At 36.4% G+C, this 24345-nt stretch overlaps 1 protein-coding gene across 1 annotated transcript in view; it reads left to right on the forward strand.

Annotated features, from left to right (window-relative positions):
* The window catches only part of LRP1B (LDL receptor related protein 1B), a 2209913-nt gene that overhangs the window by 1019435 nt on the left and 1166133 nt on the right, over positions 1-24345 (forward strand). Inside the window, exon 6 of the mRNA XM_025261770.3 lies at positions 9977-10234. Within this exon, the coding sequence (XP_025117555.3) occupies positions 9977-10234 (258 nt within the window). The remainder of the gene's footprint in view (positions 1-9976; positions 10235-24345) is intronic.

The raw sequence follows: 24345 nt of genomic DNA on the forward strand, positions 1-24345 counted from the left end.
ATTGTCTGCTAATTTTAATATTAATTCAATAACCTAAAATTTGAATGAATTGTTCTTTGAGAGTTACCAAAATGACCTTTCAATTTAATTATATTTATACTTTAATTAAATTCAGTATGATTAAATATATTTGATTTTCCTGATTAAAAATAATGCATTATTTAACATTATTTTATTTATTAAAATGTACTATCATTCTTAAATTTAAAAAAATTCAGTAAAGTATCTTTAAATATATTGCAAATTGTGCCAAGTAAGGTCTTCAGGTAATAGGAGGAATACTTCCTTGATATGATAGATCGGCTCTTTATTAAGAAACAGGGATATTGTGAGAGCTACTAATTTGCAAAATGAGAAGCTCTTTTTTTTATGCATGGTATGTTATTGGCTTTGTTTTTTTGGAAAATGATCCTTATTCCTATAAAACAGCATATTCCATTGCTTCTCAATCATCTTCAGATTGAAATATCCTCTACATGAAGATATAGGTATTTCACTAATAATATCCAGACAACAAAAAGGTTATATTTTTTTAGTCTATAATTCAGCTTGATTGGTAGTTTACCTGAGTGAGTTTTGGCAATGTCCAAGACAGGATTGCACAATACAGGACTGGCCTAACATGCCAACACCAAACTCATCATCATTTCTTAAAACTGACTCTACTTTTTTTTTTCCCCAGTTTCACCCTATAACCCAAATTGCAAATCTCCACATCCTCCTTTCACATCCATCCTTTCATATCCTATTACCTACACAAAACAGTCACTACAATTTAAAACTTCTACTTTATCACACCATACTGTCTCTACTTAAGAACAAAATACTATGCATTTTAGGTTCTTATGACCAATTTCCCGAGAAATTGGAAGAGTATTTCTCTGTTCAAGAATCCCGCTATTGTACCTGTGTCTACACGATTTTTTTTTTTAGGAATCATCTTGGGTTACTGTCCTTATAATTAAAAGCATACATACCTTTCTTTATAAAATAAAAATTAAAAATACAATAAATAAAGCATTTCATCCAATCAAATGATAGCTTAGCCTGTGTGAAATCTAGTGTGCTCCTAAACCTCTCAGAATTCTTAAGGCCTTACATCTCTCCATTGGACACTGCTTCCAGTAGGAATGTTGGCACAAATAATCATTCTTTCTTTCTATACTGCATCAATCTAAAGGATACAGAAATGCCTTTTGCTTTTACCCATAGAAATAGATGGGGAAACAGTTGAAACAGTGTCAGACTTTATTTTTGGGGGCTCCAAAATCACTGCAGATGGTGATTGCAGCCATGAAATTAAAAGGTGCTTACTCCTTGGAAGGAAAATTATGACCAACCTAGACAGCATATTCAAAAGCAGAGACATTACTTTGCCAACAAAAGCCCATCTAGTCAAGGGTATGGTTTTTCCAGTGGTCATGTATGGATGTGAGAGTTGGACTGTGAAGAAGGCTGAGCACCGAAGAATTGATGCTTTTGAACTGTGGTATTGGAGAAGACTCTTGAGAGTCCCTTGGACTGCAAGGAGATCCAACCAGTCCATTCTGAAGGAGATCAGTTCTGGGTGTTCTTTGGAAGGAATGATGCTAAAGCTGAAACTCCAGTACTTTGGTCACCTCATGCAGAGTTGACTCATTGGAAAAGACTCTGATGCTGGGAGGGATTAGGGGCAGGAGGAAAAGGGGACAACAGAGGATGAGATGGCTGGATGGCATCACCAACTCGATGGACGTGAGTTTGAGTGAACTCCAGAGTTGGTGATGGACAGGGAGGCCTGGTGTGCTGCGATTCATGGGGTCGCAAAGAGTCGGACACGACTGAGCGACTGAACTGAACTGAGCTGAATGCCTTTCCAACCTCCCTCTGCAATACTACACCAAGGCAATGTAAAACAAGACTTTTACAAACTACCTTTCCATCTGATATGAGTTACATTACACCACTTTAAAAGCAAAAACAAGTTTAAAAAGTTAAATGGGAATTACATCTATCCCACTATATTCTACTTATCCATATTGTATTCCATGTGTCATTTCCCAAATGCACCCCAAATTAAAAGTAAATTTATCATCTTGACATTAAATGACCTGTGCAGTGTTTCCTCAACCTACTTTCTTGTCTACTACAAGGCCTATGTGAGTTTGAAGCTAGTTCTTTTTACTTAGTAGCTTTGAGATTCTAAGCAATTTACTTAAACCTTAAATAAACTTATTTTCTTTCTATAAAATGTTAATAATATTAACACCTGATTCTTAGAAATATTGTGAGCATACAATACATGAGTAAATCTGAAGCATATAATACAGTGTTTAATTCCTAAAATATGCTCAAAAGGGTTAACTGTTATTATTGTGATGAAATACTTTCACCACTAATACATGTTCCACCCTCAGAAACTGAAAAACTTGTCAGTATTCCAACATATCTTAGTCTCTCCCAAATCTTTGCTTTTGTCCAAGCTTTTTGTTTCACCAGACTTCCTTTTTTTCTTCTTTTTCTTAAAAAAAAAAAAATTCTCTGTACATTCAATTTCTGTTCATCCATTAATGCACAGATGAAATCAAATGTTTCATTATTAAGGAACTTCTAACTCTATTTAACAGATACATCTTCATACATTTGTGTTGCCAAAACAAAATACCAAAGACTGGGTAAATTACAGATATAAGAAATTTATTTCTCACAGTTCTAGAGGCTGGAAGTCTGCGATCAGGGCACCAGCATGGTCTGGTGAGTGCTGTCTTCTGGGATGCAGACTTGTCCTATCTTCACATTGCAGAAGGCCCCAGAGATCTCTCTAGGGCTCTTTTAAAAGGCAGTAATCCCATTCACATGGGTTCCTCCTTCAGTATGTGAGCAGTGCCCAATCCCCATCAAAACTGTCATCTTAAGGGGTTAGGACTTCAACATATGAATTTAGGGGAAACAAACATTCAACCATAGGAAGATATAGCTAACCATTATTTGGAATTAAGTCTTATTATACAAGTTTGATGAAAGGTACCAATCCTGACTTCAAAAATATAGATATTTAAACTTAATTACACTTATTTTTTTATTAGATTATATCTTTCTTGAAGAGAGATGATATAGATATTTATGCTTAATTATACTACTTTTACTTAATTTTTCTATTAGATTATATATTTTTTGAAGTCAGACTATCCTGCTTCATATACTGGTTGAAATGCCTTCAGTGCAGGTCAATTCAGTCAGTCAGTCGTGTCCGACTCTTTGCGACCCCATGAATCGCAGCACACCAGGCCTCCCTGTCCATCACCAACTCCCAAAGTTCACTCAGACCCATGTCCATCGAGTCAGTGATGCCATCCAGCCTTCTCATCCTCTGTCGTCCCCTTCTCCTCCTGCCCCCAATCCCTCCCAGCATCAGAGTCTTTTCCAATGAGTCAACTCTTCACATGAGGTGGCCAAAGTACTGGAGTTTCAGCTTTAGCATCAGTCCTTCCAAAGAAATCCCAGGGCTGATCTCCTTCAGAATGGACTGGTTGGATCTCCTTGCAGTCCAAGGGACTCTCAAGAGTCTTCTCCAACACCACAGTTCAAAAGCATCAATTCTTCGGCGCTCAGCCTTCTTCACAGTCCAACTCTCGCATCCATACATGACCACAGGAAAAACCATAGCCTTGACTAGATGGACCTTTGTTGGCAAAGTAATGTCTCTGCTTTTGAATATGCTATCTAGGTTGGTCATAACTTTCCTTCCAAGGAGTAAGCGTCTTTTAATTTCATGGCTGTAGTCACCATCTGTAGTGATTCTGGAGCCCCCAAAAATTAAGTCTGACACTGTTTCTACTGTTTCACCATCTATTTCCCATGAAGTGATGGGACTGGATGCCATGATCTTCATTTTCTGAATGTTGAGCTTTAAGCCAACTTTTTCACTCTCCATTTTTACTTTCATCAAGAGGCTTTTTAGTTCCTCTTCACTTTCTGCCATAAGGGTGGTGTCATCTGCATATCTGAGGTTATTGATATTTCTCCCAGCAATCTTGATTCCAGCTTGTGTTTCTTCCAGTCCAGCGTTTCTCATGATGTACTCTGCATATAAGTTAAATAAACAGGGTGACAATATACAGCCTTGATGAATTCCTTTTCCTATTTGGAACCAGTCTGTTGTTTCATGTCCAGTTCTAACTGTTGCTTCCTGACCTGAATACAGATTTCTCAAGAGGCAGGTCAGGTGGTCTGGTATTCCCATCTCTCTCAGAATTTTCCACAGTTTATTGTGATCCACACAGTCAAAGGCTTTGGCATAGTCAATAAAGCAGAAATAGATGTTTTTCTGGAAATGCCTTACATCCATAAATTCTAAAAAATAAAAAATACAATAAATAAAACATTTTCATCCAGTAAAATAGTAGTTTAGCATAAATGCATTATGACAATAAAAGGTAGTGCTAAGATAACTTAAAGTATAATTGCAGTAATTGCATTTTCTTGCTTGGACCAATACTGTTTTTAGTGCCTTCTAATGTTTCCATTTTTGATTCATGTTTTAATTTTCCTTCTGTAAAATGTGATAAAATAGTTTCTTCTGACATATGGCACAGTGTATACTTATTCTAAATATCATTCATTTCAGTCAAGAGATTTTCCCATTAACACTATAATTAAGGAAAAAAGAGAAACAAATTTGGCCATATATGTTTTGGAAATTAAAATATTTCAACCCTCTATCTTTTTTCCCACTTGGATGGTTAATTTTATCCACATTTTTAGTTTGGCTTAGGTGACTTTGATCTATAATTTATTATACTATTTGAATAATACTTTTCTATCTTTTTTTAAACTAGATAATTTCTTCCTAGTATTTCATATTCAACTTCTTCTGTTCATTGCATAATCTTAGAAGGTTTCTTTTTTAATTAGGTGTCTTTATGTAGATTGTTCTTTGTTTTGTTGCATATACCTAGTTTATGTCCTTTGAAAAGTGAAAGTGTTGGTCGCTAAGTCATGTCTGACTATGAAATCCTGTGTACTGTAGCCTGCCAGGATCCTCTGTCCGTGGAATTCTCCAGGCAAGAACACCAGAACGAGTTGCCATTTCCTTCACCAGAGTTCTTCCCATCCTAGGGATCAAACCCTGGTCTCCTACACTGCAGGCAGATTCTTTACCTTCTGAACTAGCAGGGTTCCATGAAGCTTTGCAGAGTTTTCTAGTAAAAGTTGTTAGCATTCTTCTCATTTCTCATTTCATCTTATTTTTAAAGCCTTTATATAGTTTCTGCATGATAAATTAAAATTTTTTTAATTCTTTAAATTATTTTAACTTTGTAAAGATTAAAAACCATTTCATAGGGCTAAATGGATTACAATTTTCCCTTTTTTGCACTTTAGTCCCACTATCTTAATTTGATATACTTTACATGAAATTTATTATTTACCCTTTTATTCAGTTGAACCTCAGATTCTTTGATCTTTCATCTTTAACACAGTAAATATTGAGAGATATCTACCCAGCTTCTTTCACTGAAGGTAACTGCTCACAATTATAGGATTAGGTAAGGGAAATCTTAAAGAGTATAAATGGATAATGCTTATTATTATATGTGCATATGTATACATTTGTTATAAATATTTATTATGTTTGTCTTTATTTGTAAGTACCAGAATCCATAATTCCAATTACTTAAAATGAAACCAGCTGAGTTAATATTTTAGAATCAAAGGGAAGAATTAATTAGAATTAAAAGGACGTTCAAATGAGACATTAAAAAATGTTTCATTTCCCTATGAAAACATATGTTTAGTATCAGCTATACATCAAATAATATCATTATAAGTATATATATATAAATTTTTATTATATTCTTGACTGTGAGAAGAGAAGGATATGTTTGTAAGAATGTGGTTATCAGTTCAGTTCAGTTGCTTAGTCGTGTCTCTTTGAGACCCCATGAATCTCAGCACGCCAGGCCTTCCTGTCCATCACCAACTCCCAGAGTTTACCCAAACTATGTCCATCGAGTTGGTGATGCCATCCAGCCATCTCATCCTCTGTCATCCCCTTTTCCTCCTGCCCCCAATCCGCCCCCCAGCATCAGGGTCTTTTCCAATGAGTCAACTCTTTGCATGAGGTGGCCAAAGTATTGAAATTTCAGCTTTAGCATCGGTCCTTCCAATGAACACCCAGGACTGATCTCCTTTAGGATGGACTGGTTGGATCTCTTTGCAGTCCAAGGGACTCTCAAGAGTCTTCTCCAACACCACAGTTCAAAATCATCAATTCTTTGGTGCTCAAGCTTTCTTCCAGTCCAACTCTCACATCTATACATGACCACAGGGAAAACCATAGCTTTGGTTAGATTGACCTTTGTTGGCAAAGTAATGTCTCTGCTTTTGAATATGCTATCTAGGTTGGTCATAACTTTCCTTCCTAGGAGTAAGCATCTTTTAATTTCATGGCTGCAATCACCATCTGCAGTGATTTTGGAGCCCCACCCCCCCAAAAAAAAGTCTGACTCTGTTTCCACTGTTTCCCCATCTATTTCCCATGAAGTGATGGGACTAGATAGCATGATCTTCATTTTCTGAATGTTGAGCTTTAAGCCAACTTTTTCACTCTCCTCTTTCACTTTCATCAAGAGGCTTTTTAGTTCCTCTTCACTTTCTGCCATAAGGGTGGTATCATCTGCATACCTGAGGTTATAGGGCCTTGGAATTTAAAGAAGTATATTTATGAATCTAATCAAATTAGATTTTTCATGTTTCCAAGTTTCTCTTTTTAATTCACCACTTTCTAATCAGTTTTCAAAAATTATGGCACTGATTAATATACCATGATAGGAAAAAAATCACTTTCTGATTTTATACATGTCTATAACTGTTTGAGAGGGAAAATATTCTTTTTCTGTGCTATTGACATATAGGGGTCAGTCAAGAGGATGAAGACAGTTTTCCTCCAACATGAATCAGTTGAAAGTCTGTTGCAGAGATTTTTTTTTCAACCTAAGTCTTAATTCTCTAAGTTAGACTATTGACTGAGTACTTTCTTGTGTTTCAATCTCTTCTAATTGGAAGGTTGATATTTATTACTTCTCATTAAGTATTGATGAATAAAATCTTTTTTTATTAAGTCATCTGATGTGTTTTCCAACTGTTCCTTTGGGGAAACTGTTTACTGACTCTAAGTGTGATATCTGAATAAAGCATTGCATTCATTCTAGTCAGTCTGTTATCCTCATCACCCAAGCTAATGATAGTTTTCAACTTGCAAGTGGAAACACCTGGTAATAATACCCACTAGAGATCTATGCAGTTCAGGTAGAGATAGATAACTTGCCAGGCTTATGCCAGCTTTCATCAGGAAGTATAAAATAAAAGACATATCCTTAGCCCATGATGATATTTGTGGGTTCTTACTGTTCAGTAATTTTCCCCACTTCCATATCAGGCCTTATGCTTTATTTGTCTAAAGAGGGAAACCATAGATAATATTTAGCAAAAACACATGAGTATCACTTCATTAAAGCACATCACAACTAATATAAGTATCCTTTCTCCAGTATGTCATTTGAATTTTTAAAGTTACCATTATTATATCAAACCACATCGATTTAAAAAACATCTGACTTTCTCTTTACTGGTGTTCTGTTTACCTGAGGCTTTAAAATCAGTGGTTGATACATTTTGCATTAAGGCAAGCAACTGATTCATTCAATAAGCAGCTACAAAATGCAATAGATTGATTAGTTGTGTCAACTAAGCATTGCCTGTATTGACCATTGATTCATTTTTATATCAGTGTCTCAAGAGAAACTCAGTGTTCCTTCATATTCCAGCCTCTCTCCAAAAAATGTCAATGACATACCTAAATTTGCTGACGAGTAGCCAGTTTGGGAAATTGTTGTCTACATCTTGGCAATGTTAGTTCATTTTTGAATGAGAGGCTATTTCTAAAAAGGTCATTTCAGTTGTCAAATGAAGACATTAAGCATTAACATTAGTGTTGGTGCATCTTTGCTAACCAAATTATTTTGTAACATTGCACAAAATGTTTCTAAAGAATTTTACTATGTAAGCGTTCCATGTGTCCTTCGACTAATTCAGAATTTGTAGTGAATGATCAATAGGTTCCAGACTTTTTATAAATGCTAGAGATATAGCAGCAGAAATAGAAAAATAATGCATCAGAGAAAGAAATATGATACATACAGTGTTTGGTAGTGATAAGTGAAAAAGAAACTTGGGGATGTCTACAGAGAATGTAAAAAGTTGTAGCTTTTTTTTTTTTTTTTTACAAGGTAAAGTGATAAAAGAAGTCCTAACCAGAAAGGTGCCATCTATATAACGCCCAGAAAGGATGTCATCATGTCATGTCAGCCATTCCAATATATGATGATTATTCTAGAAAGAATAGCTCTGGGATGCCATCCAGAATCTTGTTCAATGAGCAGTAAGAAAGTCAGTTTGTGTTGAGTAAGAGTGAGAGAGTAGTAAAGAGATAAAGGAAATGAGGGGAAATCCTAATAAGACACATCACATAGGGCTTATAGGCCATTATAAGGCTTTGACTTTGATTGAAATGGAAACCCTTTCAGGAACTGGGCAAAAAAGTTACTTGATCTGCCTTCACATTTTGAAGACAAAGTTGGCTATTGTATTGAAGAAGACTCAGAAGAAGGAGGAGGGCTTAGAGGAAAGCAGAGAAACCAGCTGGAATTGTGATGATCTGGTTGAGAGGTGTTGGCAGCTTGGGGCAGGATGTTTGTAGTAGTCGCTGAGAAATAGTGGGCTTCCTGATAGGTTTGATGTCAGAGTCCAAGATATTTGTTGACACATTGGAGGTAAGGCAGAGAAAAAAAGAGGAGTTGAAAATTCACCCTATTCCCTATTTAGAACAAAAGCTACTCTGAATGGAGTTAAACTTTCAACAGTGATTTTTTAATCGAATTTTACTGTTCAGTTCAGTTCAGTCACTCAGTTGTGTCCAACTCTTTGTGAACCCATGGACTGAAGCATGCCAGGCCTCCCTGTCTATCACCAACTCCTGGAGTTTACTCAAACTCATGTCCATTGAGTTGGTGATGCCATCCAATCATCTCATCCTCTGCCGTCCCCTTCTCCTCCAGCCTTCAATTTTTCCCAGCATCAGGGTCTTTTCCAATGAGCCATTTCTTCACATCAGGTGACCACAGTATTGGAGTTTCAGCTTCTGCATCAGTCCTTCCAATGAATATTCAGGACTGATTTCCTTTAGGATGGACTGGTTGGATCTCCTTGCAGTCCAAGCAATTTTACTATTCACTTTATATATTAAAAAAAATTGTGATTCTTTTAAATTAAAATTTATCTAAAAATTACCAGTCTTACCTAGCACAAAGATATATTCCAAAACTTGGTGTTGAACAAATATGTTTTACCACAAGATCTTATTTTCCTGACTATAGAGAAGGAATGTGGAAGGAAGTGGTGTAGTGACCATAATCTAGTCACTAAGAAAATGTGTGATTGTTTAACTCCTGGGGTCAGTTAAGGAGCCAGTGAGGTTGAGGTCACAGGAGCCTGTGAGCTTTACATGTTTTGCTTTAGAGAATCTATTTTTGACCTCATACATCCACCTCAAAAAAGTGTATCTTGCTCACAAAGCAAGTCTGCAACATTGTATAAATAGGTCAATCTAGGTCCATATCATTCCTAAGAAAAGCTCTCATAACGTTTCCTCTATTTGCCAGCATTGAAAGCAAATGACATTATCCTCAGATTTAAAGAACACATTATGACTAAGAAAATCAGGAATACAAATGCTCAGTGGACTATGTTGTCCTTAAAGAAGTAAAATATTATGGTTACTGGAGCATGTATGGATTACTAATAAAAAATTTTGAAAGCATATTGTTTTAATTTTAAAGATATATTAAAAAGATAGAACTGATTTTTAATGAGTAATACAAAATTATCTTAAAAATGTGACTTTTACCCAACTCACTTTCCTCTTTCTGTCTTATTCCAGAACCTACAGATAAACCACCTTTGCTATTAATTGCAAATTCTGAAACAATTGAAATTTTCTATCTTAATGGAAGTAAGATGGCAACCCTGAGCTCGGTAAATGGAAATGAAATTCATACTCTGGATTTTATTTACAATGAAGATATGATTTATTGGATTGAATCAAGAGAATCTTCAAATCGGCTCAAGTGTATTCAGATAACAAAAACAGGAAGATTAACAGATGAATGGACGATCAGTATTCTTCAGTCCTTCCACAGTGAGTTTCAAATTATCTTATATGCCATCCTTTAAGGATTTTATTTACAGACCAGTTGACAGGATTCTCAGATTTCTCAGAATAGCTACTGGCTTCTAGAGAACTACCTATGCAAGTATGAATGCACTTAAATAAGTGTATCCCCTGTGTTTTGCATATACACACATAAACATAGAATTGTACTGTTATATAAGCAATACATTGAAGGGTTAATTTTAATCATTTCTTTAATGCTTATTACAGTATCACCTACATGAGAACTGTGACTTTTCACTGAATGGTAATTTACAATGTGTGATAGTGAAGGTGGAGATTAAAAAAAACAACAACAAGACACAGAGTCAATAATAAGCTCATCAACTGTCGTATTTGTTAAAATACCTTGAAACTATTAATTTTATGCTAATTGGTAACAACTACCTGTGTTTGTTGACTTTTTTCTTAGTAAATCAGAGTTTTTCTGCATCTTCTTCCAAGAATAATATGTATTTGTGATTCACTTGATTTCCCATGTTGGATATTCACAAACTAGTACCTGTCCTTTTCTTTCTGTATTTTGCATTGACACACACACACATATTCTCTCTCTTTTTCTTACTCTTCTGCTCTCCCCCATCCCCACACACATTAGAGTATAAAAATGTATTTGTGCTTGCCTGGGAAACCGTATGCATAAGAATTTCAAGATGTGTCCATTCATTTTATGATGTACACTCATTCTTACAAATTCTACTAATGTAAAAATTGGAGTGTGTGCTATGTGTGCATGCTAAGTTGCTTTGGTTTCTGACTCTGTGTGACCCTCTGGCCTGTAGCCCACCAGGCTTCTCTGTCCATGGGATTCTCCAGGAAAGAGGAGGTTGCCATGCCCTTCTGCAGGGGATCTTCCTGACCCAGGGAATGAACCTGTGTCTCCTGCATTGCAGGCAGAATCTTTACTGATGAGCCAACAGTTGATAGAGAAATGAAAACAATGTATAATCAAGTTAAGGAGGAAAAAAAAAGAGTACTGTGGTAGAATAAATGCAGGTTTCAGGTATAGAACATTTGGTGTTTGAATTCAATAATCTTATTAATGTTTATAAGGAGGAAAAAAAAAGAGTACTGTGGTAGAATAAATGCAGGTTTCAGGTATAGAACATTTGGTGTTTGAATTCAATAATCTAATTAATGTTTATAATTAAAGGGATTAGTAAGTGATCCTTAGTAAATGTAAGAAAATATTACTCTGTAATGTTTGATAATTATGATTAGATTAAATAAAAGCAGTGGCAAAGATTGTAAGAAAAGTGAAATATGGAGTGAACAGAAGTAAGTGTTTAAATAATAGAATATAGCATTTTGAAGATTGTCTTAACATAGATAGAACAATTGGTAAGGCTGTTTATTGTGACAGAGGACCAAAAATGTCTAGTGAAATCAATGGACACTGACTCTTGTGAAGATTCTATGGAGAGATGATAATTCATAATAAACAGTAAATTAGTGATCGTAGCACAAAAATCCTTGTATGTGATATGAGTATTTCAGACATTGGCTTAGCCAGTAGCTTGAATCATTTGAACAAAAGAAACTGATTTCTGACATGTTAGTGATTACCTCAACTAATCCAAATGTATTTGTCCATAGCAAATGGAATACTGGCAGTCAAATAGCTAAAATATTCACTTAAGTTGTTAGGTAAAATTATTTTCCAAGTGTACTTCAGTCAGTTCGGTTCAGTCGCTCAGTCGTGTCCCACTCTTTGTGACCCTATGAATTGCAGCACACCAGGCCTCCCTGTCCATCACCAAGTCCCAGAGTATACGCAAATTAATGTCCATCGAGTTGGTAAAGACATCCAGCCATCTCATCCTCTGTCGTCCCCTTCTCCTCCAGCCCCCAATCCCTCCTAGCATCACGGTCTTTTCCAATGAATCAACTCTTTGCATGAGGTGGCCAAAGTTTTGGAGTTTCAGCTTCAGCATCAGTCCTTCCAGTGAACACCCAGGGCTGATCTTCTTTAGGATGGATAGTCTGGATCTCCTTGCAGTCCAAGGGACTCTCAAAAGGCTTCTCCAACACCACAGTTCAAAAGCATCAATTCTTCGGCGCTCAGCTTTTTTTCACAGTCCAACTCTCACATCCATACATGACCACTGGAAAAACCATAGCCTTGACTAAAAGGACATTTGTTGGCAAAGTAGTGTCTCTGCTTTTTAATCTGTTATCTAGATTAGTCATAACTTTCCTTCCAAGGAGTAAGTATCTTTTAATTTCATGGCTGCAATCACCATCTGCAGTGATTTTGGAGCCCCAAAAAATAAAGTCTGACACTGTTTCCACTGTTTCCCCATCTATTTCCCATGAAGTGATGGGGCCAGGTGCCATGATCTTAGTTTTCTCAATGTTGAGCTTTAAGCCAACTTTTCCACTCTCCTCTTTCACTTTCATCCAGAGGCATATTTGTTCCTCTTCACTTTCTGCCATAAGGGTGGTGTCATCTGCATATTTGAGGTTTTTTATATTTCTCCTGGCAATCTTGATTCCAGCTTGTGCTTCTTCCAGCCCAGCGTTTTTCATGATGTACTGTGCATATAAGTTAAATAAGCAGGGTGACAATATACAGCCTTGACGTACTCCTTTTCCTATTTGGAACCAGTCTGTTGTTCCATGTCCAGTTCTAACTGTTGCTTCCTGAACTGCATAAAAGTTTCTCAAGAGGTAGGTCAGGTGGTCTGGTATTCCCATCTGTTTCGGATTTTTCCAAGCTTTATTGGAAATAAATACATATTTGTTTATTTATTTCCAAATTATTTATTGGAAATAAATAAATATTTGATCCACATAGTTAAAGGTTTTGGCATAGTCAATAAAGCAGAAATAGATGTTTTTCTGGAACTCTCTTGCTTTTTCCATGATCCAGTGGATGTTGGCAATTTGATCTCTGTTTCCTCTGCCTTTTCTAAAACCAGCTTGAACATCTGGAAGTTCACGGTTCACGTATTGCTGAAGCCTGGCTTGGAGAATTTTAAGCATTACTTTACTAGCATGTGAGATGAGTGCAATTGTGCAGTAGTTTGAGCATTCTTTGGCATTGCCTTTCTTTGGGATTGGAATGAAAACTGACCTTTTTCAGGCCTATGGCCACTGCTGAGTGTTCCAAATTTGCTGGAATATTGAGTGCAGCACTTTCACAGCATCATCTTTTAGGATTTGAAATAGCTCAACTGGAATTCCATCAACTCCACTAGCTTTGTTCATAATGGTGCTTTCTAAGGTCCACTTGACTTCACATTCCAGGATGTCTGCTTCTAGGTGAGTGATCACACCATCGTGAATATCTGGGTTGTGAAGATCTTTTTTGTATAGTTCTTCTGTGTATTCTTGCCACCTCTTCTTAATATCTTCTGCTTCTGTTAGGTCTATACCATTTCTGTCCTTTATAAAGCCCATCTTTGTATGAAATGTTCCCTTGGTATCTCTAATTTTCTTGAAGAGATCTCTAGTCTTTCCCATTCTGTTGTTTTCCTCTATTTCTTTGCATTGATGGCTGAGGAGGGCTTTCTTATCTCTCTTTGCTATTCTTTGGAACTCTGCATTCACATGCTTAAATCTTTCCTTTTCTCTTTTGCTTTTCACGTCTCTTCTTTTCACAGCTGGGCCTCCCCAGTTAGCCATTTTGCTTTTTTGCATTTCTTTTCCATGGGGATGGTCTTGATCTCCTGTACAGTGTCAAGAACCTCCGTCCATAGTTCAATAGGCACTCAGTCTAGCAGATCTAATCCCTTAAATCTATTTCTCACTTCCACTGTATAATCATAAGAGATTTGATTTAGGTCATACCTGAATGGTCTAGTGGTTTCCCCTACTTTCTTCAATTTCAGTCTGAATTTGGCAATAAGGAGTTCATGATCTGAGCCACAGTCAACTTCCGGTCTTGCTTTTGCTGAGTGTATTTAATTAACTTCTTTTCTGCATTTAATATGCCCTAATAATAAGAGTTGGTGAAGGCAATGGCAACCCACTCCAGTACTCTTGCCTGGAAAATCCCATGGATGGAGGAGCCTGGTAGGCTGCAGTCCATGGGGTTGCTAAGAGTCTGACACGAGTGAGTGACTTCCCTTTCACTTTTCACTTTCAGTCATTGGAGAAGGAAATGGCAACCCACTCCAGTGTTCTTGCCTGGAGAAATCCAGGGATGGGGGAGCCTGGTGGGCTGCTGTCTATGCAGTTGCACAGAGTCAGACATGACTGAAGTGAATTAGCAGCAGCAGCAATAATAGGAGTGATCCTTTCTTTAATATGTATTTTCCAATCAGCCTTAATAGTACATCTCAAATTGGGCAAGCAATCATACATTAGAATATTTGTAGAAAATAATTCATAACTTTACAGCATGCCATTTATAGATAATTCTTGGCAAATTAGAAAAATTAGAGATTGATTTTGTTAGGCAGTTCACTAAACTGATGAGCATTCGTTTTGAACTATAGAAAATAAATGCAATGGAAATATTTTAATTTGAATAAATAATTGTTAACGAAGTCAGATTTAAGCCATGCAGTCAGTCACTTTAGAAAAGCATGATTAAATATGTGGAAGTAAGTCATGGGACAGAGGTGTGATCAGGACCAGGCTCCTTAGTCATTCCTTGTAAGCCGTGTATTTTATCAGCATGTCACAGAACAGTTTCCAGTGGATGTAATGGGCTCTGCATTCATCATAACAGTTTGTGAGTTTATAATATAGTTTGAATATTCTTTGCATATATAATTACATAAAAATCTCTTCACCACATAAGCAAAAATAATGACCTGATGGGAGTATGCCTGAATACCTGTCACTCTCCACTGTTCCAGAGATTCTCTGTTTAGGTTCTCCTCCCTCATTACCTTTAGATACTTTTCTCTGAATTTACCTCAAGAAAACATTCTTTTCTAAATAAAATAAAAAATTTTATTTTTCAAAGGAAAACTGTGAGGTGAGTCAGAAAGTACATTGGTAGATGCTAGGGGCCTGGTCGGGGCAGGGGAATAGAGAGTTAGTGTTCAATGGGCGCAGGGTTTCGGTTTAGGAAAGTGAAAAATTCAGGAGATGGATGATGGTGAGAGTTGCACAACAGTGTGAATGTACTTAGTGCCACTGAACGGTACAGTTAAATATGGTATGGTTAAAATAGTATGTTTTCTATTATGTGATTTTTACCACAGTAAAAAAGTTAAGAGAAAGGATTACTATGGGGAGAAAAGCATTACAGGTCAAACCCACTTGAGTTTAAAAATTAAATAGTACTTTAGTACACAATCTATTGCAATATAAAAATTTTATTGCACATCTCATCTCACTGAATACCCACCATATCTCTGTGGAGGGTTCAGGAGAGATATTCTCTTCTTGTTTTATAATATACACAGTTTTAACTACAAGACTCAGATATATTAAGCAATACTGAATGTCTAAAAAGAAGGCAGAAATAGGACATCTAAATCCTGTGTTCTTGCTTCTACATTAAGAAGGGCAAATATGGGTTGCTTCAAAGAATTTCCCAAGTCTACCACAAATAATAATATCTACATATCTACTTCCCTCATAGTTCAATCAGTAAAGAATCTGCCTGTGATCAGGAGACCTGGGTTCAATTTCTGGGTTGAGAAGATCCCCTAGAGAAGGAGATGGCAACCCACTTTAGTAGAATTCTGGAGTATGCCTGGAGAATCCCACAGACAGAGGAGCTTGGCAGGCTAGAGTCCATGCAGTTGCAAGAGTCAGACATGACTTAGTGACTAAACCACCACCAACAAACTTAAATGTGCTAAATGACTATATGTAATAGGGAGGCATTGCTTTATTCCTCATGCTGAAGGGGAAATTGGGATTCTGAATTGGGTCAGACTTCTTAACCTTTGCTACACACACTGCCCAATGGTCTCAATTTTTAGTTTTCATTTTAGACAGACAAAATAGTCAGATACACTAACGTTAGAAACAGTGGCTCACAAAGACAGTGGGAGAGAGAGATATAAGAATCTTAGAAGGAAGTGAACAAGGTGAATGGTAAAAGGCCCAACTTTTACCAAACAAATTATTCTCAATATTAAAGAGAGGCCTACCTTTAATATTGAGAATTATGCCTAAGCAATATTGTGAGAGAATGAGGAACTGATAATAATATGCTGAATAAATTATATTAACAAAGGAACATTGGGAAAAATACTAGAAATTGTATTTCACCTTTAATTTATTCTTCTTTTTAAAGATGCCTAATATTTATTAGCTAGTATTTATGCCTGAAAGTTGTAAAATACTAGATTTTGAAGAAAAGTTTGAAATTAAGTGTTCTATAAGCCAAATGTGTTCTCCAGGAATGCATGCAAAGCACATTTACAGCAACAAGCTATTTCCCCCAAAGTACTGTAGTTTGGACATAGAATCACCTACAGAGAAGGCAATGGCACCCCACTCCAGTACTCTTGCCTGGAAAATCCCATGGATGGAGGAGCCTGGTAGGCTGCAGTCCATGGGGTCGCGAAGAGTCGGACATGACTGAGCGACTTCGCTTTAACTTTTCACTTTCATGCGTTGGAGAAGGAAATGGCAACCCACTCCAGTGTTCTTGCCTGGAGAATCCCAGGGATGGGGGAGCCTGGTGGGCTGCCGTCTCTGGGGTCGCACAGAGTCGGACATGACTGAAGCGACTTAGCAGCAGCAGCAGCAGCAACAGTGGTAATGCTCAGCTATTTCCTCAGAACAAAGTACACAAAGATGATTGAGACAGATAAGAATATTTTCTGCATGTATCTCTTATTACGGAAGATGATTGAGAACCAGTTGTTCTCTTCCAGATATATAGTTGACACTTTCATTCTATTTTTGTATATATTCAATATTCTGCAAAACTTGAGTATCACTATTCAACTATAGACTTTACCAGGTTGTCTTCATCCATTCATGTGTTCTACTATCTAGCAAACAGCATCCTGAATCAAACACAAATAGATTGTTTATTCTTCATACACTTTGCTTCTGGATTAACCCCAATTCACTGACTTTTATCTTCCTTTTATTTGGTCTGTTTCAATATCAACCTTAGCTTCATTTTCTATTTGAAGCTCTACCTAGATCCTTTGTTGGATAATTTTTGGATTCTAATTCTTTGCCTATGTCTTTTCTCAATATTTACTTCTTTTTATTTAGGTCACAATTATCTAGATAATCACAATTATCTAGATAATCACATAATATTAATTAATCACTGAATTTTATTTTACACATTAACAGTTATACATATGTATTTCTCTATCATCACAAAGATTATATGATATGCATGCTATATAAAATAATTTATAGATAATACGATGAGGTTAAATAAGTGAAATAATTTTTAAGCTAATAAGAAACTTGGCCTCTTAATCTTAATAGTTACTAAATAATGGCCTTCCTTAATTATGAAATATTCCCTATTTGCTTTTACCCAGCCTAGGAATTGCATAGCCTTTAGTGCTTCACCCACCATCAAGTTATGACTAGAGGAAAATGACAAGGCTGTGTCCCTATTGTAAATTCAAGCATAGTCTTAGGACAAAATAATCAACCTATAACAGAACTGCTAGACTCACACAGTGTCAGCTCCTTGTGGGTCTACACTTTAGAAGATGATCAGTAGTTGCAACAACTCCTTAAGATAACACCGTATCATATAATCAGGCAATCCTCATAGAAATTTGGCATATTTTATTTACAAGTCACATGCTTATATACTGCATTTTTATGAGCTATCCTCTGCAATTATCTTTCTCCATTTGATGGGTGAAAAGTCAGTCACATTGCTTTAATTTACCCTTATATGATTGCTAGTGAAGTTGTCCATTTCAATGTGAACTTACATAGTCACTTCAATCTCTACAGTTCTGTTCAAGTGATCATGATGCTCTGCCGGGGTCCAGCCCCGGTGGATCCAGGGAATTCAAAGCGGGGACGGCGTCGGCGAGGATCAGGAAACAATTGCTTAATTAAATGTTAATTAAGGATATAAAAAGTGGTGAAATAAGGATAGCTCAGTGAGAAAATTTAGTGGAGAAAAGAGGCTGAATAATTCAGCCAGAAGGTGAGAGAAAGAATGACATGGGGAGACCAAGCTTCGGTGAACAAGGCCTGCACTTTACTTTTCAAAGTAGTTTTTATACCTTAAGTTATGCGTAGAGGGTAATGGGGGAAGGGGTAGAGTCATGCAGTAAGCCAGGCTTTCTTCCTGCAAACTTATCATATACAAAAGTTTAGGGCAAAGGTGTGGTGGGCTATAACAAGAAAAAGAATTAACTCAAGGGTCCAAGGTTACAAACATTAAAGCTACTACTTAAACCAATTATATTAATCAATACCCTGCCAGGGACACAGTAGGTAAGGGATATGGAAACTTAACAGCAAACATTGGCCCAACAAGTGAAAAACCCTTCACCAATATAATTTCTAATCAATCTTTTAACTGCTCAAAGGAATCTGTATTCACAGAGTTTAGAACATCCCATGCCTCTCACAGTTGTGAACTAAAACACTCTTGTCATGCCCAGGAACTTTATTAACTGGAGCTGTAATTTAACTATTTTTCAGAGAGAGGTGGTGGGGGACAGCCTGCTGTAAAGTCAGAGGTGTAGATGAGAGCACAAAGCAGTAAAGTAGGCAGACTCTGGTTTTGGGGGTAGATGCTCAAGAATTTCCAGGGGGACTCCTGAGGCTCAATCCCGCCTTTGCGTATGCCAAGCCTCCTTCCTCATGACCTTTGCCACGGGTGGAGTTCCTCACGCTGGCTCCCGGCAATGCTCCATTGCTTAAAATCAAAATGCAAAATATTTAGTAGTTTCCCATTTAGCTAAGGATAGATTAAGCTTCATCATATGGCTTCTCTGCAGGCCTTGCCTCCCCACCTCGAATCACGTTCCACCTAAAAAAAATAGAAACACTTTCTTTTTGTACTTTGTTTTATAATTTTCATATGTGTTTGTATGTGCTGGTTCTTCACTATAGACTGTATTTTGTCATATTCCTATAACCAAGTGTCTCTTACTCTTTCTTCAAAGTATCATACCCTTTCCAAAGGTTCTCCAGTTCAGATTAGCAGGCCTTCTTATGTGGCTCTAGGACATCATAGTACAGATGTGATGTATTTTAATTGTGTATTTACCTATCAGTTTCCCAAATAAAAGGTAACTCCTTTAAGTTTAGACTTCCTTTGTAACTTGGATGGTACATAATCTACCTACAGTGCAGGAGACCTGGGTTTGATCCCTGGGTTGGGAAGATTTCCTGGAGGAAGCCCACTAAATACTCCAATACCAAAAACTCCAATACTGGGGTGGTAACCCACTCCAGTATTCTTAGGATGTGTGTTTTATTCATCTTCGAATCAGATTACAGCAAAATGCTTATCTGTTCTAGAATAAACTTAGGTAACAAGTAAGGGATGAGGAGTGGAGAATTAAAGGGGACAGAGGTAAAACCAACTTCTAGAGAGACCATGCCAAATGACTACTGGAGACATAGAAAGCCAGTCTGCATTATAGTTAGTGAGATGTTTTCTGTGTCTAGATGAGAGCCTCACATGTTCATCTTGGTGTCCTTGAGATTCATGTCTTATCAGCAGCTACTGGCTTTTATGTGTGTTGAACCTCTGACTTTTCCAGGGTCAGTAAATTCACCTGTAGATTTATTTTGAGACCTAACCTCAATAATAATAGGAACAACTTCATGCAAATCTTTTTGAGTCTTCCTACCCCTCAAGGCAGTTGTAATTGAACAATATTGGAGCCAGAGCTCTTAAAATAGAGGTCAGTTAATTCTTAGAACAGGAATAAAATAGAACAGCCTAGTTTAGAATTTTAAATCCTATCCCTTCAGTCTGATTAGACATATTCTTAGAAAGGAGGTTCTACTATTTTATATTTAGGTCCTTGGATGCATAAAATAGTTTCAAAAGATGTGATCTCAAATGTTTTTGGGGGTTAGAAGCACAGCACAGTCAGGATATTCTTTGTCTTTCTTAGCCTCTGAGAAGCCCTGTTAGCTGCCTTCAGTCTAGAACTTTATGTATTTAGTTCTTCATGAGAGATTGCTGCTGCTGCTAAGTTGCTTCAGTCGCGTCCGACTCAGTGAGACCCCATAGATGGCAGCCCAGTAGGCTCCTCCGTCCCTGGGATTCTCCAGGCAAGAATACTAGACTGGGTTGCCATTTCCTTCTCTATCATGAGAGATTATGTATTGATATATTTAGTAATTGATCAATTTTGGTTTTAACATTTCACTGGAGAAAGATAAAAAACTGGTCAGCTTTTAGCTGAGGAGACCTGAAGAAGAGGAAATATGACCATCCTAACCTTATAAATTAGTAAGATTTTTTTGTTTAAGAAAAAATAAAGGCAAAATAAAGAAAAGAAAAGAATATTTTATGATCTAGATTTCCCACTCCAGAAAAAATGTGCTGTTGTAGTTGTTTTAGCTGTTTATAATTCAGACATTTTGGTCAGCATATCTTGTGAACATCTACATTTTGCACAAAAATTTTGGCTGTAGTAACTGGTTTTATACTAATATTTTCCCTAAGAAAATTCTGAGAAGAATCCACAGCATATTCTCCATATAATAAGGATATTATAACTGTTTATTCTCAGAGGTACATTTTTATTAACTACTATTTGATAAGCACATACATATTTTATTAAACTCTTTATAATTCTTAAAAGCCTCTCATCTTTCATTTAGTATATTTGCATGGAAACATAAAATTGACTTTCTGGAGACATGGTTGCTGTGTATGTGTATATATATGTGTGTAACTAGTTATTATAGCACACTTATGCTGGGATCTGAAATTTTAACAAATAATCAGACTGTCAACATAGAACTCAAAAAAAGAAACATTAATATTAGCAAGGATGTTGATCTGAGGACACATATAGAGAGAATTTTCAGTTTCTTCTTGATACTATAAGTTCAATGTTGTAGACATTGGTTCTAAATTATTCCTTAATTTTTGTATTAACATTAGATGAAGTTATACCTTGGAGTAAGTAACCTATTCTAATTGACAATCAGTGCAAAACCATAAATTGCCATCCTAAAAGCACAGTTAAAATGAAAAGACAAAAGTTTTAAGAACTCTGAATACTTTGTTCCTCTGTAAATCGGTCTTTATTGTTAATTCAATTGCTAGGTTGGAAATAACTCAATTATGAATTTCTTATCATTTGGCAACATACTTGAAATTTACCAAAGCAGAAATTAGAGATGTGCTAAGTAGGCAAATCCTAGAAGAAATCAGTCCTGAATATTCATTGGAAGGACTAATGCTGAAGCTGAGACTCCAATACTTTGGCCACCTGATATGAAGAACTGACTCATTTGAAAAGACCCTGATGCTGGGAATGATTGAGGGCGGGAGGAGAAGGGGATGACAGAGGATGAGATATTTGGATGGCATCACCAACTCAATAAACATGAGTTTGAGCAAGCTCTGGGAATTGGTGATGGACAGGGAGGCCTGGCGTGTTGCAGTCCATGGGGTTGCAAGGAGTCGGACATGACTGAGCAACTGAACTGTACTGACCTGAAGTAAGTAAAAAGTCCACCTGCCAATTCAGGAGGCATGGGTTTGATTCCTGGGTCAGGAAGATCCCCTGGAGAAGGAAATGGCAACCTGTTCAGAATTCTTGCCTGGAAAATTCCATGAATAGTGGAGCCTGGAGGGCTACAGTCCAAGGGATCAAAAAAAAATAATAATAATAATAATAATGCCTGATTTCTTTTGAAGAGCCTGATTTCTTTTTATTTTTGCCTAGAATCTGTCACAACTGCTATGCACATATTTATTTTCAGTCCAATGCAGTTTCTTCGTATTTTGTTGCTCAAAGAGAGGTATGTCCAGGTGCAAGCACAGCAACATGCAGTAAAGTGTTCCAGATCCCAATCTGTTTCACTTTGTTTGTCCCAGGATCACCTTAATTTATTTGAATACTGAACACTTTATTGGTATTTCTGTGCGTATGACTGTGGGCACACGTCTGTGGGTGCTTATTTCTAAGGATGTGATAGGAACGTGTGTCATACGTATCAGCATCCCAAATATCTAGTGTTATCCACTTTGAAAATTTTGTTTTAGAGGTCTTAGGGAAGATCACTCAGATTCGATCCTCTCAACACCTTTTACTGTCTCCGTGGCTAAACCTGTAAGGGTGGTGTGTACAAGGAGATAGAAAGACTCACTGTAACAGCAGTTTTCTAGCCATTTCTTCTCAAGAGCCTGATTACTTGTAATTTGTACCCAGAGAGTTATGAGAATTATAGGACCCACATGCCACATGCCCAGAGACTGTGGTGACAAAACCAGAGACCGTTTCAAAATTGGCGCTTACAGGAATTAGCTATGCAATGAAGATTTGGTCATGTGTAAAATTCAAGCCAGGAAGGAGCCTACTGAAAGATGCTTGTAATTGACAGTGATAACAGAGAGTATATTCTGGAACTAAGAATTTCAGCCAGTGTCAAGTAATTTAATTATAGCAGTTTTTCCATGAGCTAGATAAGTGTATGGTGATAGAATCTCTTAATGGTAGAAGAACAGCATCAAATGATGAGATGGTAATATAGATGGTGAAGGTTTTTTTTAAATATTTATGAAATATAAATCTATATTTATGTAAATATACATATAACTATAGATAAAGATGTAACTATAGATATAGCTATTGTGTTGGGGTACATTCACAGGTATTCCAGTTGTTAAAAGGTAGAATTTTGGTAATGTAGCCCTGATAATTTTCTAAGTTCTCCGTAAAATACTGGACTAAAGTTCAGGTCTGTGGAATTCCTATTGCTTTGATTCTGTGCTTTTCAAATAACTTTCATATTTGATTTCTCAGATAGCATAATTCTAGGAAGGAATTTGTTAGGATGACATTTTTTTTAGTAATTGTGTCACTAGAACATTCTCTCAGTAGCAAATTAACATTCTGTAAATTGACATTCTGGTTGATAATATTAGTCTCCTGGGAGTCTGGTAAGAATGAAATAATTTCCCAAAGTCTGATAATCCTTTAGTGGACGACTCAAATAGATTTCTTGAAAATACAAATATAATGATGAGATCTGTTTTTAAAATATTCTATAAGTCTTTATCATCATAATTAATAACATTTACTTGGTAATGGTATATAAGGTCACCAAGCAACTTTTGTTATTTTAATTTAAGAATTAATCTGCATCATTTTAATCTCCTTGTGTTAAGGTACTAGAAAAAGAACTATCTATCTAGCCAATTATTCAGTCAATCTTCACTTATAAAAAGTAAGTAGCTATATTGTATATCCAAAATTGAATAGTAGGGAGAGGCCTATGTGGTACTAATCACAATAAGACTAATTTCCCCCAAACTCTATGGCTTAAGACATGGCTTACAAATGTATTATAGAGTACATAAGAATAACATATAATATTACTCTTTAGTGTGTGAAGGTCATAAGAATAATAATGCTATTATTATAATGTTATTATTAATTATATAGTATATATAAAATTATATATAACATTATATTAATAACCCAATAAATTTATATTTCTATAACCAAAACAGATTCTATTTAAAATGTTCATGCTGTTGGGGGATTCTATTTTGCTTACTGACAATAACAGCAGCAACGAAAACCTTGTGGCTTGATAGAATGGTTCAGCTTGTCTGAACTGGTGAGAATAACATTATCAATACAAAACAACTTACTTGGTCTAAAGACTTAGTTTGTGTTATTTAAAAATATATTGCTAATTTTTTTGGAGTTATGAGAGGTGAATCAATTCAAAATTATTATAAAATTTTAGAGCTTTGAGGCTTCGATTTATGAGAAGGATAAGGGCTTCCCTGGTGGCTCAGATGGTAAAGAATCTGCCTGCAATGCAAGAGACCCATGTTTGATCCTTGGGTCAGGAAGATCCCCTGGAAAACTGAACGGCAACCCACTTTAGTATTCTTGCCTGGAGAGTCCCATGGACATAGGAGTCTGGCGGGCTACAGTCCACTGGGTCACAAAAAATTGGACACAACTGAGCAACTAACACTGTAACTTTAATTTTAAAACAGAATAAATTAG

The sequence above is a fragment of the Bubalus bubalis genome, chromosome 2 (assembly GCF_019923935.1).
Source record: "Bubalus bubalis isolate 160015118507 breed Murrah chromosome 2, NDDB_SH_1, whole genome shotgun sequence".
NCBI classification, from domain to species: domain Eukaryota; kingdom Metazoa; phylum Chordata; class Mammalia; order Artiodactyla; family Bovidae; genus Bubalus; species Bubalus bubalis.